At 45.2% G+C, this 17,107-nt stretch overlaps 2 protein-coding genes across 2 annotated transcripts in view; both read right to left on the reverse strand.

Annotated features, from left to right (window-relative positions):
- Window positions 1-998: 998 nt before the first annotated feature.
- Window positions 999-17,107, reverse strand: part of CHP1 (calcineurin like EF-hand protein 1) — a 255,811-nt gene continuing 239,702 nt past the window's right edge. Inside the window, exon 8 of the transcript XR_012655805.1 lies at window positions 999-1,010. The gene's annotated coding sequence lies outside the window, so the exon portion shown is untranslated. The remainder of the gene's footprint in view (window positions 1,011-17,107) is intronic.
- Window positions 1,521-2,968, reverse strand: LOC116832828 (carbohydrate sulfotransferase 9-like). Its single transcript, XM_032793894.1, has 2 exons — window positions 2,863-2,968; window positions 1,521-2,365 (listed from the first exon to the last, which is right to left on the reverse strand). Exons 1-2 carry the CDS (start codon window positions 2,966-2,968, stop codon window positions 1,521-1,523), a joined length of 951 nt encoding a protein of 316 aa, XP_032649785.1.

The raw sequence follows: 17,107 nt of genomic DNA on the forward strand, positions 1-17,107 counted from the left end.
AAAAACTTTTGAAGTGATAATCAAGATAGCCCAGTACAGACAGTTTGATAAGAAGTGTGAGAATACCTACAAGGGGAGATAGATTCAATGTTTGTAATGGCTCAGCCATTCCCAGTCCCTGTTCAAACCTAAGTTGATTGTATCTAGTTTGCATATCAATTCCAGCTCTGGGCTATCTTGATTATCACTTCAAAAGTTTTTTTCTTACTTAATTGGCCTCTCAGAGTTGGTAAGACAACTCCCACCTTTTCATGCTCTCTATATGTGTATATATATCTCCTAAATATATGTTCCATTCTATGCAGCCGATGAAGTGGGCTGTAGCCCATGGAAGCTTATGCTCAAATATTATTTTTAGTCTCTAAGGTGCCACAAGTACTCCTGTTCTTTTTGCAGATACAGACTAACACGGCTGCTACTCTGAAACTAGTTTAGATATTACCCAAAACACCATGCTGCCAGACAATCATTTAGTATCTAAAATCCAAAGGTTTATTAGAAAAGAAAAGAACAGGAAGAGAGTTGTTAGATTGTCAAAGCAATCAGATACATACCTATGACCTCAGAATCCATATATCAGGTTCTTAGCAACACTGGTTGGTTTGCTGACTTATAAAGTCCCTCTGGAACACATCCAAAGCATGGCTGGGTCTATGAGTCCTTTATTCAAAGCTTCAGTTTGTAGAGAATCATAGAATCATAGACTATTAGGATTGGAAGAGACCTCAGGAGGTCATTTAGTCCAATTCCCTGCTCAAAGCAGGACCAACACCAATTAATTCATCCTAGCCAGGGCTTTGTCAAGCTGGGTCTTAAAAACCTCTAAGGATAGTGATTCCATCACCTCCCTAGGTAACCCATTCCAGTGCTTCAGAAGTTACTCCAGAGGTGAGAAGCATGACTGAAGATGAAATGGAGGTGATGCAGCTGCCTTTTTATATTCTCTTCCATGTGGCTTATACATCTTTTGTCCCAAACACAAGCTCACAGCACATGGGCATGGAAAGGTACTTGGAGGCCCCTGTCCATAGGCATATGCTGACATGTCTTGCTGACTCATAGATGTAGCCCCTGGCTTCTCTCAAAGGGTTCATTGGACAGCTGATTGCCCTTGATGGGCTATCAAGGAGGCTGGATAGTGCTGATGCTAATCTGTCTGGGGGTGTCACCCAGATACACAGCACAAGTTTGAGGTATCAACGAACCACACATTTATAACTCATGATACAAAGATGATACATATATAAGAACAAACTTATCATATTTAGCAAATCATACCTTTTCCACTGATACTTTACATGGCATATCTGGTATAAGATTCATTGCAATTTTGTAATATTGGTACTGATAATATAATTAATGACGTCCCGTATTCCATACAGCATCACGCGAGAGCCTACAACTAGTAGCTTTATGAGCTACAAAACACCAAAAGTGCTTGACTGCTACCATCAACCACCTGTAATCATCTTTGTAGACAACTTCATGTGATATTGCATGAATAAAAACTGCCTTCTGGCTCATACTGTATCAGTCTGGTAAAGGTTCATTTTCAAATCATAAGGATAGTTGAATAAGGCAAAATCCATCTGGTACAGCTTCTTGATCTTTTCAATTTGCTCTGAGCTCAGCTTTCTGAGATATTCCAGGGTGATATCATCATTAGTACGTTTCTCTGAGCTATGTGTCTTAAAGTTAGGGTACTGCAGATCCTCTGGGGCTCCAATGTTCCTGAGAACATGATCAGAATCTTGCTCCAAGGTCTCAAACTTCCCCAGGATGTCATAGTGAATGTTGCAAGGATCACAGAGTAGAAACATTGGTTTCCAATGAATATCCAAATGTTCTTGTTTTTTTGCCAGAATAAAGTTAACAAACTCCTGGAAAGTCACTTTTTCAGTTGAATTTTTGTTCTTCCTGAACATGGCCTTGATCTCATTTGCCACAGTGATACTATAGTATGGCTCAGAGTGCAGAAGCTTGTCTCTGTAAGCTGAAACCAACCGTTCCAGGGGATCTCGGGTGAACATCACTTTGGTGTAACTGGTCAGCAATTCCTCCTGGTAGTCAGAAGGGTAAGAACTCAGCCTCTTTATCAGTGGGGTACGGTGGATTTGGTCCTGTTGCACTTCATTAGCCTTTCTGCTCAGGTTCATTGTGAGGAGAAGGATGATTTTCTTCCAATTGGAGCAGCCCACCTTAGGCACCTCACAGTAGATGACCTTGTGGTTATGTTCCACAAAGATCTGTCTTGCAACATTATGTTTCAGTTTGCTTTGTGAATGAGAAAGGTTGTTCATCAGGCAGGTGGCGTTCAGTGTGTCTTTGCGATAGACTTGACTCATCAGCCAATCTTCCTTAGGAACTGGAAAAGAAGATGTGTGCAAGAAAGGAAGATACACCATCAGTGTAAAGTCATTTTGCTGGATTCTCTTTCCATTCCGGAAATGAATGAACTCAAATTAACCCCTTGAGGAATGGAAATAGCAGCTCAGGATTAACACGAATATCTAGTTCACTGTCACTTGCCTACACTATCACAGGTGTCCAACACAAGCTACCGTGATTATTAAAAGGCTTGTTAGAAGGAGAACCTGGGAAATGAATGGCAGGAGCAATATTCTTAGGGAGAATCCTGCCATGCATTTTCAAACACTTCAGTGGCAAATGTGGCTTTTTGTGGGTTTCTCTTCCCTGCACATTTCAGGATAACAAAGAATCTGACAGGCCAGGCCCCTCAGATATTTTATTTGTATTATTTGTACATGCACCCTCGTTGTGCTACATATTTTATATCATCCAGAAAGATGGTCTCTGTTCCAAGAAACACAAAATCCTTCCATCTATATATTCTTTACTTACTCATCATTTTTGTTTGCCACTTGTAGAAAACCCCAGAAAGAAGACTTCCAAAAATGAAAGTTAGGACAAGGAAAATGAACACCTTCTGGAAAACCTTGTCCACCATGTTTTCCCAGGAAGGAGAAGGATGTGGCCTTTGTGCAGGGAATTTGTCTTCCTAGCTACAAGAAAACAAGAGACAGTTTATCGTATGAATTTTGCTACAGAAATATCACATGCTACACAGAGTATAAGAGGTCAAAGAGTCAATGAAATGCCAGGAATGTGCTAGAAAGAGGCTATTTATTCTAACCAATGTATATCATGTATGTGATATATTTTCTGTAACAAAAATAGCTCATGAGTTGGTGTACCAGGTCCTACCTCCCCTCCAGATGGCACAGGCCTACCCATCCTAAAGCAAATCTGGGCCCATGCTTCCTCACACCTTCTGTATAGTCCATGCAGTGCTGGAAAGTTCCGCATACACCTATGATGGACTTTGACCACGTCTACACTACCAACTGTGGTCAACACAAGTCAGTCAGAAAATAGCTGCTATATTTAGTGTATCGCTCATGTTCATCCATAGTTGGCTCCTTGCATCAGCGCGTCACATACTCACCAGGAGTACTTGTGTCAAAGCAAAAGTGCGGTACACCACGAGTAGGTATCCCAGAGCACCATGCACCATACTCCAATCCAATGCCTTTTGGAGAATTTTCACAATTTGTTCTGGGGCATACAAGAGTGACGCAGGAGGGACTGGAAGCAAAGGGTCAAGTTCCAAGCATGCAACTTTCTGCATCCCATAATCCCATCCCCATCCTATAATTTTTTCACCTTTTTTAAAAATCCCATTAACGTACACAGCTCTTATCACTGTCAGCTTCCCCGACCTCCCACTGCAAAACAGCAAACCCATACCCCACTGCCAAAACCCATGATGGAGGGGACCACTCAGTGCACAGGAGGGTCCACAATACTTCCCACTGCAAAACAGCAAAACACTTTGGAAGGGAGGAGGAAACCTTGCAGCTGTGCCTCTAGTGCTCCCCCAACTCCAGCTTCACCTCCGAAAAAGCCCTCTCTTTCAGGTGCCCTGCAGGGTGCTGGTGGAGTCCCCGCCAAGTATGGTGTGCAAACTGTTGTAAAACCAGGAGGTCTACAGCTAGATACCAGGGAAGGGCATAGCTCAGTGGTTTGAGCGTTCACCTGCTAAACCCAGGACTGTGAGCTCAGTCCTTGAGGGGGCCACTTAGGGATCTGGGGCAAATCAGTACTTGGTCCTGCTAGTGAAGGCAGGGGGCTGGACTCAATGACCTTTCAAGGTCCCTTCCAGTTCTAGGAGATAGGATATCTCTATTAATTTAATGTATTGATTGTTGGCTTTCCTGGTATGCATGGCACAGGTCCTTGGCTTTCACCCAGCACTGCTGCTGATCTCTATCATACCCCATTGCCTGCATCCACTATGCAATCTATTTGTAGATGTCCTCATTTCTACAACTGGTCTGTAGCTGTGCCCAAACAGCCTCTTCTCCGCACAGGCCTCGAGATCCAGTACCTCCTGTCTACTCCAGGCAGGAGCACATCTAGAGAATGTAGCCAGCATAATCAGGTAGTTGCACACATAACCGTTCTGCCAGGCGGAATCAGCAGCAACAGGTGCCAGGTTCAATATCTAGCGGTCCTTCTGAACAATACAGAACAGAACTGGCCCGAGCCCCTGCCAGGGGTGGCTCCAGATTTTTTGCTGCCCCAAGCATGGCAGGCAGGCTGCCTTTGGTGGCTTGCCTGCGGGAGGTTCCCTGTCCCACGGATTCAGCATAGCTGCCGCCAAATTGCCAGCAAATCTGCGGGACCAGCAGACCTGCCACAGGCAAGCTGCCAAAGGCAGCCTGACTGCCGCCCTCACAGCAACCGGCAGGACGCCCCTCAGGGCTTGCCACCCCAGGCACGGTCTTGGAGTGCTTGGTGCCTGGAGCTGCCGCTGGCCCCCATCCAGTAACCTGGGAAACTAATCACCCCTCAGCACCTCTCAGAGGCAACACCTCCCCATCCACAAGCACTGAGTCTGTGTATAACAAAAGAAAGCTTTTATGAAAAGGGAAAGGGAACCCAGCATTAATGTGGCAAAACACCACAACCATAATTCAAAAGTGCCAAATCATAAGCAAACTACCTTCCCACACAGTATTTTGGGCAGTGTCCTTTGCCTCAGTTTTCCAGCTCGCAGACTGAAAGTCTGACAAACAAATGTTCCTTTAACATGCCACTCCCCTTCCCTCCAAGGCACCCTACTCACAGTTGGTCGTCCCTTGTGAACAAAGACCCAGACTCCAGAGGTGTGTTCACATGAAGGGGGGGCATCAAGCTGCTGCCACCACCTCTGCAGCTGCTTCACTGCTCCTATTAGCTCTGCCGCTGCCACCACTTGCCTCCTGTGCCACAATTATCCCTGCTGCTGTAATCGTTACTGGCCACTCACTGCCACTGCTGTGATGCTGTGTTGTGAGGTTCCACTACTGAGCCCAGCTCTTACTGGTTTCACTGGGTAGTGGAGAACCTCTCTGTTGCTGCCTCTTCATCCTTGTTCAGCATAACTCTGTCCCCAAACCGGGTCTAACTTAGCCCCTGGACTTGCTTATCTGTGACTTCAGCTCTAGTAATCCCTGAACAAAACCCAGGGCTCTCAACTGAGTCCATTCAAATCTGTTGTAAAACACCAGAGAGGAAAGGGGAGGTGAAGGGGAGGGGAGGGTGAAATGGTGTCAAGGGTTCTTTAAACACAGCTCACTTCGCCAGGTAACGCCACCAGTCTCCACTCTCTCTCTTTTTTCACTGGGATTTGCCATCCCTCCCCCCTGCTTAGCAAGTGAGGTGAGGTTCAGGCTGACATACTCTCCTCCCAACCCTGGCCCTTCAGGACAGCTTCAGGGAACGCAGCCCTGTCCGCTCGCGCTGCCTGCCAGAGCCTGCATGGAGAGCATGTGTAGGAAGGAGTTTGTGGGGGGGAGGGAAGGGTCTACACAAGCTTCTTTGAATTTGTACATTCAAGATGCCATGGATTACCAAACAGTTATCAATCCCAAACTGGTTTGAAACGAAGTACATCAGACGGTACGTAAGAATGAGTTATAATGAATCTGTCGCTGAAGTCTCAATACTGTAACCTTATGAAGGGATCTTTTTCATGTCTTGTTCCTTTTAATTGTTACAAAGAGTGAAATTATAATTTTTTTAAAAAATTTTAAAAAGAGAACAAGATATGTTGGGGATTCTCGGGCATGATTCAAACCCCATTGAATCACTGAAAACTCTCATATTGATTTCAGTGGTGTTTGAATCAGGTCCTTGTTATAGACGAAGTCAACAGGCTATACAATGCAAGGGTAATAGAACATGCAGTGAGGGAAAAGGTTAAAAGAGAGACCAACGATTCTAGCAAATCCATACTTTACCTTATTGCCAGCTGTCTTATGCAGCCAAGAACGAGACCCACACACATCTGCTACGGAAAGGTATTGTAGTGTACAGACTGTAAGGCATGCACAGCATTCAAGAATAAATCTGCTTTTCGTTTGATCCAAGTTCTTAAGAGAACAAAGAACAAATCTGAGTGACAGGTTTGCAAAATCACACTGAACTCTGTTGAAAGGAATCCTGTATCCAGGCAGGAAGCTTTGCAGGACTTCCACGCAGCTCCTGGCGTTCCTCGCACCAAGTCCACTGGTGGCCAAGTGAATTGTAATCCAAAACCAGAAGAATTTATCACTTTGACAAAGCAGCTCTGTTGGCTCACCGTTGACGCAGAATGGGGTGTGTTTCCATCCACATGACAAAGGAGAGTTAGTAGGTACGCTCACCAAGCTGGGGAACCAGGAAAAGGCCTTTAAAAAATACACAGAGGTTTCAAAGTGGGCAGTGGCTTCTAATCTCCATGAACATTGGGCAGTGGAGTTCACATTTGTGACAAGAGCAGTCACTTTGGGGCATTGTGGGACAGTTGCTGGAGGACTGTTAGGGTCAGCATAGGTCACACAGTGTCTACATTCACTCTGTATTTACCAGAGTACATCAAGCACGGCTCACTGCCGTTGATAGAGGTACCGTCACTGTGTAGCCATTACAGGGTTCTTATGTCAGCAAGTAACAGATGAGAGTGTAGACACATGCACAAGTAGGTCAACACAAGGCAACTTATGTCCACCAAACAGCAGCATACACCAGGCCTCAGAATCATTACATGGAGTGGATCCATTGAGCTCTATTACAAAGAATACATAGATTAAGCCCTTAGACAACACATTATGAGGACAGTAAAGGAAAGCAACCATAAGTAAAGCAAATCTGCATATTCCCTCAAAAAAAGCAGCATTTATCCTGTATAAAAATAAGTACAACACTAGCAAACCAAAATATGACTGCATCACTAATGTAAACTGCAGTATTTTGGATCATTATTGTAGAGTACTGTAGCACTTTTTTTAAAGAATAGATTCATTCAATGAAATTATGAATTGGGGAATAAAGCTGGCAATTTACTGGCAAGTCAACCAAAGCAAATGGTACAACTAAGAGTCACCTCTGTGTACAATAACCTAACAAAGAATCTCTCACAGGTCCCTTTCAAATTAATGACATTTTCCCAACTTTCTATCAGAATCTTATTCAGGCTCAATCATTAAGACACAGGTAATTGTGAGACTTTTTCCTCTAAAATAAATTTTTCATCCATTATTTAAGAAAAAAGACATAGCATTATATTTCAATCCAACATAATCAGTGATGACTAATTAATTTAACATATAGAGAGGAACAGACAAAGATGGTTTCTGTCACCATTATTGCTTTCACCCAGCTTTGGACTCTTCAGTGAGTTAAAAAAAAGAAGGAACTGCCAAGGACCAAATTTTCAAAAGGGTAGAAACTGATGTCTCTGTGCAAAATTCTGTATACACGCCCATAGTCACAGGCAAAAATAATTTACTCTTGTTTGCAATGAGTCTTTGCAACACCCATTCAGTTATGAGTGCTGCGAAGCAGAGAGAGTCTAAAACTTCCATATGTTGTAGCAGAGTCCATCCTGTAAGAATAAATATTGGAATTAGTTAGAAATTTTAGCTGACTATAACTAGGATAGGAGCCTAACTATCTTAGGTGCCTCTGAAAAATATGACTTACAATCACATATTTTAAGACTATAGAAAGGTTAATATGTTCTGGAAATAGCATCAATAATGAAAATATAGTTGGTGGAAAAGAAAATGTGGAGGCATCTGTTTGCATTCCATCTGCATTTTCAGGAATTACAAGAGTCCCTACATTAATGTAAAAATGGATTTCTAATAGCCTACAGTTATTAAAAATCATATTTAAGGCTGTGGAAGGATAGGAATGCCTTGTCCATAAGGGGCTTTTTTACGTCTTCCAGCTGTGCTTCACGTAGAGAAGTAAATTAAGGATAAGAGAACAAATGGAGAAGTAAATAAGATCATGAGCCAATTTTTAAATGATGTAGAAAAACAGAAATTAGTAGGTATAGAGTGGTGTTAACTCCAGTGAAGTTTGAAGTAGTCTATAGATTTTGGTGCAGTATTTCTTCTGGACATGTAACTCTTCCCAATTTTGTTTTTTTTAAATTATATGCTGAACATCTAGAGTTCACATCTTTTTCCTATATCTATTTTAAATTGATATGCATGGATTATATTTTGAGGGATATACAAATTGTTCAGAGGATTTCTAGCTATAACATGATATGCTTGGGTTTTTCTTTTAAACGCAACTATGGAATCTTGTCAATATCAATAAAAAAGTACTATCTACAAAATTATTCCTGAGTCTTTTAGCACCTATTAGAAGTCCTGTCATATTCTCCCATCACAAAATCTAAAGATAGAACTCATGATCCTATTTAGAAAAATGTGAAGGAGGCAAAACAAAAATCACATTAATTGTATATATTCAAAGAGCTGTAGAAAGAAAGTAACTGTATCATACCTCTGATGTATAGTTGGACCCAATAAAGCTTCTGCCTGAACACGGGATACCTCTCTATAAAGTTCAGTGCAGTTTTGCAAACCTATGGCTCAAATTTGCATTTTGTTTGCTTAAGAACTAGGCTAAAACGCAAAGAAGGTGTATCCCTGAATGCTGTGCATGCCTTTGTACACTACAATACTTTTCTGTAGCAGATGTGTGTGGGTCTCCTTCTTGGCTGCATAAAACAGCTCCTCGGCAATCCAATAAAATATGGGATGGGCTGCAATCTTTGGTCTCTCTTTTAATCCTTTCCCTCACTGCATGTTCTATTATCCTTGCACTGTGCAGCCTGTTGACTTCTTCTATAACAAGGACCTGATTTAAACACCATTGAAATCAATGAGAGAGTTTTCAGTGACTCAATGGGTTTTGAATCATGCCCCCAAATCCCCAACATTTGTTATTCTCCTTTTTTAAAAATATTTTAAAAATTATAATTTCACTCTTTGTAACAATTAAAAGGAACAAGACATAAAAAAGACCCCTTCATAAAAGTTACAGTATTGAGACTTCAGCGATGGATTCATTATAACTCATTCTCATGTACTATCTGATGTACTTCGTTTAAAATCAGTTTGGGATTGATGACTGTTTGGTAATCCATGGCAGCTTGAATGTACAAATTCAAAGACACTTGTATAGAAGTGTATGTGTTGCATTCATTTTGGTGCCCAACTCCCATCTGTGCCTTTGAAAACCTCCTCTGTGATCAGTGTATATTATAACTCCAAGTTAGTTTGAAATGAAATGTGGGTGTACATTTACAAATAAAATTTATTAAACTCCAATAGTGACCTCAAAATGAAATGGTACAATTCCTGCACACTGCTGCTTTGATTGCAGCCACTTAGTGATCTCTCACTCAAGCACAGGGAATCTCACACTGTGGCCAGGTCTACACTGCGACTTTAAATCGGTTTAATGGCCGATATACCGATTTAACGCTGTATCCGTTCACACGACGTCGTCATTAATATCGACTTAAACGGCTCCTTAAATCGATTTCGGAACTCCTCCCAAACGAGAGGAGTAGCGCTAAATTCGATAGTGATAACTCGGATTAGGGTTCGTGTGGACGGAAATCGACGTTATTGGCCTCCGGGCGGCATCCCAGAGTGCAGCACTGACCGCTCTGGACAGCAATCTGAACTCGGATGCAGTGCATTCTTGGCTGAGCTCCAAATGTCTGTAGGTTCAAACACAGTGTCTGGCGTGGTTCAGGGAACAGCTCCTCAGTTTCTTTCCCCCCCCCCACCACGTGAAAAAAAAGGGAAAGAAATCATTCCTTGACTACTTTCTATGTCACCCTATGTGTACTGAATGCTGCTGGTAGACGGGATGCTACAGCAGTGAAGAGCAGTATCCGCTCCTCTCCATCTCCTCTCCTGGTGGTAGATGGTGCTGCAGGCCTGCCCACCATCCAGGAGAAAACCCATGCTGATAATTGCTCACATCGAGAGGCAATTATTCCTGGTTACTTGCAGTAGATAGGACAGAACGGCTAATAACCAGCTTCATCATCGAAACTGGGGGCTGAAAATTTTTGAAAGCAAATTTGGGATTGACTCGCTTGGCAATGAGTCAATTCCTTATGGTTTCTAAAAATAGAGTCCATCCTGCCTGGACTGTCATAGCCCTGGGAGGCTGCCTCCAAGTGCCTCCCCCCGACCTCATTTTTATCTCACTAACAAGTCTCTGTTTCTTATTCTTGTATTCCTTACAACTTCATGACACAAATGGGGGAGGGGCACTGCACGGTAGCCCAGGAAGGTTGAGGGAGGAGGGAAGCAACGGGTGCGTTCTTGCAGGGGCAACCCCTGTGAATACTGACACGGAGCAGCTGTGCTCTCTGATACACTGGATCTCTATTACACTTGCCTATTATTCTAGGCAGGACAGTGCACCACTGACCGCTCTGGTCCGCAATCCGAACTCGGATGCGGAGTGCCGGTAAACAGGAAAAGCCCCGAGACCTTTACAATGACATTTCCTGCTTTCACGTGTCCAGCTCTGATCACCACGGGTGGCGATGCAGTTCAAATGCAAAAGTAGCTCCTGCATTGAACCTTACGGGAGATACTAGATCTGATCGCTGTATGGTGAGACAAATCTGTTTTATCAGAGCTCCGTTAAAGAACAGGAAATGCCAAAGCGTTTGAAAAAAAACTCCAGGATACACAGCGGTGCGTGACAACCGTAACGGGAAGCCAGAGACTCAAACGGATGCTCATGGAGGGAGGGAGGGGGTAATGAGGACTACAGCTACCAGTCTCCACAGCGGTCTCTGAAAACTATTTGCATTCTTGGCTGAGCGCCCAATGTCTGTAGCTTAATACACGGTGTCTTGCGTGGTTCACGGAACAGCTCGTCAGTCTCTTCCCCCCCCCCCCAGCACGTGAAAGAAAAGTAAAATAAATAATTCCTTGAGTACTGTAAATGTCACCCTCTGTGTACTGAATGCTGCTGGCAGACGCGATGCTGCTGCGGTGAAGAGCAGTATCCGCTCCTCTGCCCTCCCCAGTGGTAGACGAGTCGCCCAGTGAGTGCTCCTGGCTGAGTCTGGCCGGGGCTCCTGGGTGAAAATGGGAATGACTCCCTTTTTCTGACAGTGGATGGTACAGAACGGCTGGTAACTGTCTTCATCTTATCACCTGGGGGCTGAGCTTCATCAGACCCTTCCTCTCTTGTGTAAAGAAAAGATTCTGAACTGCATGGACTGTCATAGCCCATGGAGGCTGCTCCCCCTCATTTTATCTCACTAACTAGTCTGTGATTCTTATTCATGCATTCTTCATAACATCATGCCAACAAGGAGGGGGGGGGGGGTCACTGCCGTGGTAGCCCAGGTAGGTGGGAAGCAACGGTTGCGTTACTTGCAGCGGCTCCCTCTGTGAATACTGACGCGGAGCAGCTGTGCTGTGATACACTGATTTAAATACACTTTATCCTATTCTTGTCTGGACTGACTCTATTTTTATTAACCATAAAGGGCAGGATTGACTCAGTCCCAAGTGAGTCAATCCCCATTTTGCTTTCAAAAATTTTCACAGGGTTATTATCCGTTCTGTCCCATTTACTGATGAGTGTAACAAAAGAGGGAGACGGTAACAGTTTCTGCTGTCTACAGTAGTAACTGTTCATGCTGTCTACAGGAGGGGGGCAGAGCGGAATTTACTAGCAATATCTCACACCTCAGATTAACTTCATTGGTTAATACTGGACTGAGCAAAGCGGATAATGCTCTTCAGTGCTGCAGCATCGCCTCTATCAGCAGCATTCAGTACAAAGAGGGGTGACATTGTAAGTACTCAAGGATTGGTTTATTTAACTTTCATTTCTCGTGTGGGGTGGGGGAAGAGACTGATGAGCTGTTCCGTGAACCATGCGAGACACCGTGTTGTAAGCTACAGACATTGGGCGCTCAGCCAAGAATGCAAATAGTTTTAAGAGACTGCTGAGGACTGTGGGATAGCTGGAGTCCTCAGCACCCCTTCCGTCCTCCATGATCCCCCCGCCCCTGATGCTAATGTTAATGGTCGCGGGGGGTTCTGGGTAAATGTCGTCAGTCATTCCTTGCTCCGGGAAAACATCAGCAGACAGTCCTTTCGCACCTTTTTCTCCTGGATTGCCCTTGCAGAAACAATAGCACGGCAGCCCTAGAGACCGTCCGCTTTTTGTTTTTCCCGTCACCATTTGTGTACTAGATGCCGTGGAGACAGAGGCGACACTCGAGCGCTACACACCAGCATTCAATTGCTTTTGCAATGATAGCAGAGATGGTTACCAGTCGTTCTGTACCGTCTACTGCCAGAGAAAACTGGCAATGACATGACGGGTTATCTCTCTTCTCTGAACTGTCCGCTGCTATCATGAGTGCCCCTGGCTAAAATCAGCTGGGGGCGCAACGCAAAAGCAAACTTGGGATTGACTCACTGGCCACTGAGTCAATCCCTCCCTTATGGTTTCTAAAAAATAGAGTCTGTCCTACCTACAAGAAGAGTCAAAGCAGCAGAGAATCCTGTGGCACCTTATAGACTAACAGACGTCTGTTAGTCTATAAGGTGCCACAGGATTCTCTGCTGCTTTTACAGATCCAGACTAACACGGCTACCCCTCTGAAAGAAGAGTCAAGTGTATTAGAAGAGCGCAGCTACTCCGTGGTGTATTAACAGGGGTTTCCCGCAAGAACCGCACCCATTGCTTCACTTCTCTCCCAACCCCCGCAGCTACCGTGGCAGGGCCCCCCCCCCCATTTGTGTCATGCAGTCGTGAGGAATACAAGAATAAGAAACATAGACTTATTCGTGACATAAACGGGGGGGGGGGGGGCACTTGGAGGCAGGCAGCCGGGGCTATGACAGTCCAGGCAGGAGTACTCAATTTTTAAAACAAGAAGGGAGCGATTGACTCTGTCCCAAGTGAGCCACTCCCAATTTTGGTTTCAGAACCATTGTGACAGGGGCACTCATGATAGCATCGGACACTACACTGTGATGCACTGGCCAGGTAAACAGGAAAAAGCCTGAATCCCCGCGAACTTTTGAATTCCATTTCCTGATTGTCCACCGTGAGGGTCAGCACACACACAGGTGAGCACACAGAGCTCATATGCACTGGTAACAATGCAGTCTCCTGATAATCGAAGAAGAGCGCCAGCTTGGACCACACAGGAGGTTCTGGATCTGATCGCTATCTGGGGTGAGGACTCAGTGCTCACAGCACTGCGTTCCAAAAGACGAAATGAAAAAGTTTTTGAAAGAATTTCAAAGTCTATGGCTGAAAAAGGGCACAGCAGGGACTCCCTGCAGTGCAGAGTGAAAGTGAAGGAGCTTAGACAGGGCTACCAGAAAGCCAGAGAAGCAAACGGAAGGTCAGGCTCTGAGCCGAAAACATGCCGCTTCTATGCTGAACTACATGCAATTTTGGGGTTCAGCGCTACCAGTGCCCCCCCCTGTCCGTGGATTCAGACTTTGGGATTGAAATATCAAGTGTTTCTGAGGATGTAGCCGAGGGGAAGATGGAGAGGAAGATGAGGATGAAGATGACCGTGGTGATAGCACACAGCAGTCCGTAAACCCCAACAGCCAGGATCTTTTTGAGACCCAAGAATTACAGTCCCTGCGCTCCCAAGCGACAAGCCCAGACAGTGACACAAAGAGAGAGATGACTCCGTAAGTGTCCTTCATTCTGTATCAAACGGATTAAAAAAAGATGGGTTTTTTAGATGCATTGACACCAGGCTTTTGCTGCAGTCGCAGCATTATCTGTGACAGGAAAATTTCGTTAACAATGTCTGGGGATGGAGCGAAAATCCTCAAATATACTCATGAATCGATCGTGGAGGAACTCAAAAGCCTTATGATATATGGACATTTTGGCCAAGGAGCCTTCCCGTTCCATAGTAGGTAACTTATGCAAGCCATGATTTGCAAGACTTTGGTACTGGCAGGATTGAAGCATTGCACTGAAGGCATTGCATAACAAACGATCTGCTCCTGCAGTGGTATTGTCAGGAGAGAGATATCATCCACTGTACCTTGTAGAACATCAGGAATGTAAATAGGGGCAGACATGGGATTTTGCTACTGGCCAGAGCGGGGGATGGGAGAGGATAGCGACGAGTTTTAGCGTTTGGCAAGCAGGATTCTTCCCAGCTACCAGCAACGCTGCGGGGGTGAAGAGGGTGATCACTAGCAGCGATCGTATATGATAGGAGCCATGCCTGTTGTGGATGTGAAAGAGGGGGGTTTGGGCTTTTCAGGTTCCTCTTAAAGGAGCAAGGCATCACATAGATCATGTGTATATGAAGGCGGAGAAGTCAAACTTTTAAAGCCTTACTTACCATCACTGGATGTACAGTTGGCCGTACTGCGTCTGTGTGTGTGCCACACAGTCACACAGACAACTGAATATTTAATGTACAAAATGCGACTTGTATAGAGATCACATGTTCTCTGTAGGTGGATGTGTTCTATGTGAAAGAGACTATCATTGTAAAAGGTATCTTTCCACATACTTATCACCACTGGTTTGCCTTCCATTCAGCTGCACATTTCTCTGGCAGTCCTATGCATCACGAGGGCGTGCTCTGATACGGCGGAGGAAGAAGAACGACGCGAGATGAATGTCACGAATTATTGAAGTAACAACGCAATGAGAGATAAACAGAATGATGGAAGGATGTGGTAGCAAAGTACAGGAAAGATGCCAGTGAACGATTTGAGAGGGCTGGCAGGAAGACCAGCGTTGGCGAGATCAACGCTGGATCTGCTGCGTGCTCAAACTGATATCTCCAACGCATGGTGGATCTCAGGAAGAGCAGCGCAGTAGAGAGTGCCGCTGCAGCCCCTGTATATACCCTGCAAGCCAGTCCCATATCTCCTCACCAGACTGTAAGAACGCGTGGGGGAAGGCTTTCTGCACCCCTACCTCCACCCCCCTGGAGAGTTCAAGGAAAAGGCTGAATTACGCTCAATGTGCTAATGCTTTCCCTTCCCCCTCTTCCAAAGCACAGCTCTCAGGGTCCTTCCTAATTCTCTGCCTTTTTTATAGTTCCTTGTAATAAAGAATACATCGAAAGGGGGAGGGTGGTTGCTTACAGGGAAAAGAGTAAGGAAAAACACATGATTTTAACAGATGCATAATACTTAATGATAATAAATGATTTTTAAACGAGACAGAATTTATTTCCTTCGGCAACCTGTAATCAAAAGGGGGAGGGTGGGTTGCTTACACTGAATAAGTCCATCAAGTGCAGAGGGACTATCAGGGAAGCAACAGAGTCACAGCCGCCCTGGGCCATGCTGAAACTCGTTTTCAAGGCTTCTCTGATGCGCAGCGCTCAGGTGTGCTCTTCTAATCACCCTGGTCTCTGGCTGCTCGTACTCAGCGGGTCAGGTGACTTTGCTCAGCCTCCCACCCAGCCCATATAATGTCTCCCCCTTAGTCTCACAAAGATTGTGGAGCACACAGCAAGCAGCAATAGAAGCGGGACACATGGTTTGGCTGAGGCTGAGCGAGTAAGTAATGATCGCAGCGCCTTTAAATGGCCAAATGCACATCACACACATCGGCACTTGCTCACCTGTAGTTGGACAGCTCCTGACCACTGTCCGGCTGCCAGTGTATGGTTCATGAGCCATGCATCAAGGGGTAGGCTGGTCACCCAGGATAACTATAGGCATTTGAACATTCCCAACGGTTATTTCTGGTCTGGGAGTAATCCTTGCTGCAGCCGTTTAAACAGACTAGTGCTCCGTGAAGACGAGCGTCATTGAACCCTTCTGGCATCCCACTGATGTGGGTGAAACGTCTTGTGGTCCACAGTGCTTGCAGCACCATTGAAAGTACCCTTGCGGTTACGTACTGGGTGCCGGTGTTCTGGGGCAAGATAGGGATATTGGGTTCCATCTTGGCCCACCACAGTTCCGGAAAACCCATTGCAGCAAAGCCATCCAGTAATGCCTGCACATTTCCAGAGTCACAACCTTTCGTAGCAGCAGCCTGAAGATAGCTTTTGCTATTGCATCACTGCAACCCACAGTAGATTTTCCACTCCAAATTGATTCCTCGACTGCCGGTAGCGTGTCTGGCGTTGCAAGCTTCCAGAGGCTATGCCACTTGCTCTCACTGTGAGGGCTGTGTCATGTTTTATTATGGCATCAGGGCAGGGAAAAGCATGTCAAAAGTTCTAAGAAAGTGCTCTTACGCATGCGAAAGTTTCGCAGCACGCGATCGTCCCACACCGTTAAAAACAATGTGGTTCCACCAGTCTGTGCTTGTTTCCCGTGCCCAAATTCGGCGTTCAATGGTAGAAGTCCCGTTATTAGCAGTAGCTCCAAAACGCTGGGCCAGCGGTTATTAGAGAATTCTGCCTCCATCTCATCATCGCTGTCCTCGCCGCTCAGCAATAGCTGCCTCCTCCTCTCCTCTCCTTTGCAGTTCATTGTTCAGTATAGTCAGCACGAGAGTACGCGAGGTTTGACAACGGTCAGGATCCATTGTGATCTCAGGGTCATGATTGCTGTGCTAGGGCGTGTTGCTCAATGCACTCGGGAAAAGGCGCCAAAGGGTTGTCTGCTGCCTTCACAAAGGGAGGGGTGAGGCTGTACCCAGCACCACCGGGGAATGTTTCTCCCATCAGGCACTGTGCTCTCACACGGCTCTCAACACGGAAGTGGGAACTATGGGATAGCTGAGGAACAGCTACCCACAGTGC

Source organism: Chelonoidis abingdonii, chromosome 4 (genome assembly GCF_003597395.2).
Source record: "Chelonoidis abingdonii isolate Lonesome George chromosome 4, CheloAbing_2.0, whole genome shotgun sequence".
Classification (NCBI taxonomy): Eukaryota; Metazoa; Chordata; order Testudines; family Testudinidae; genus Chelonoidis; species Chelonoidis abingdonii.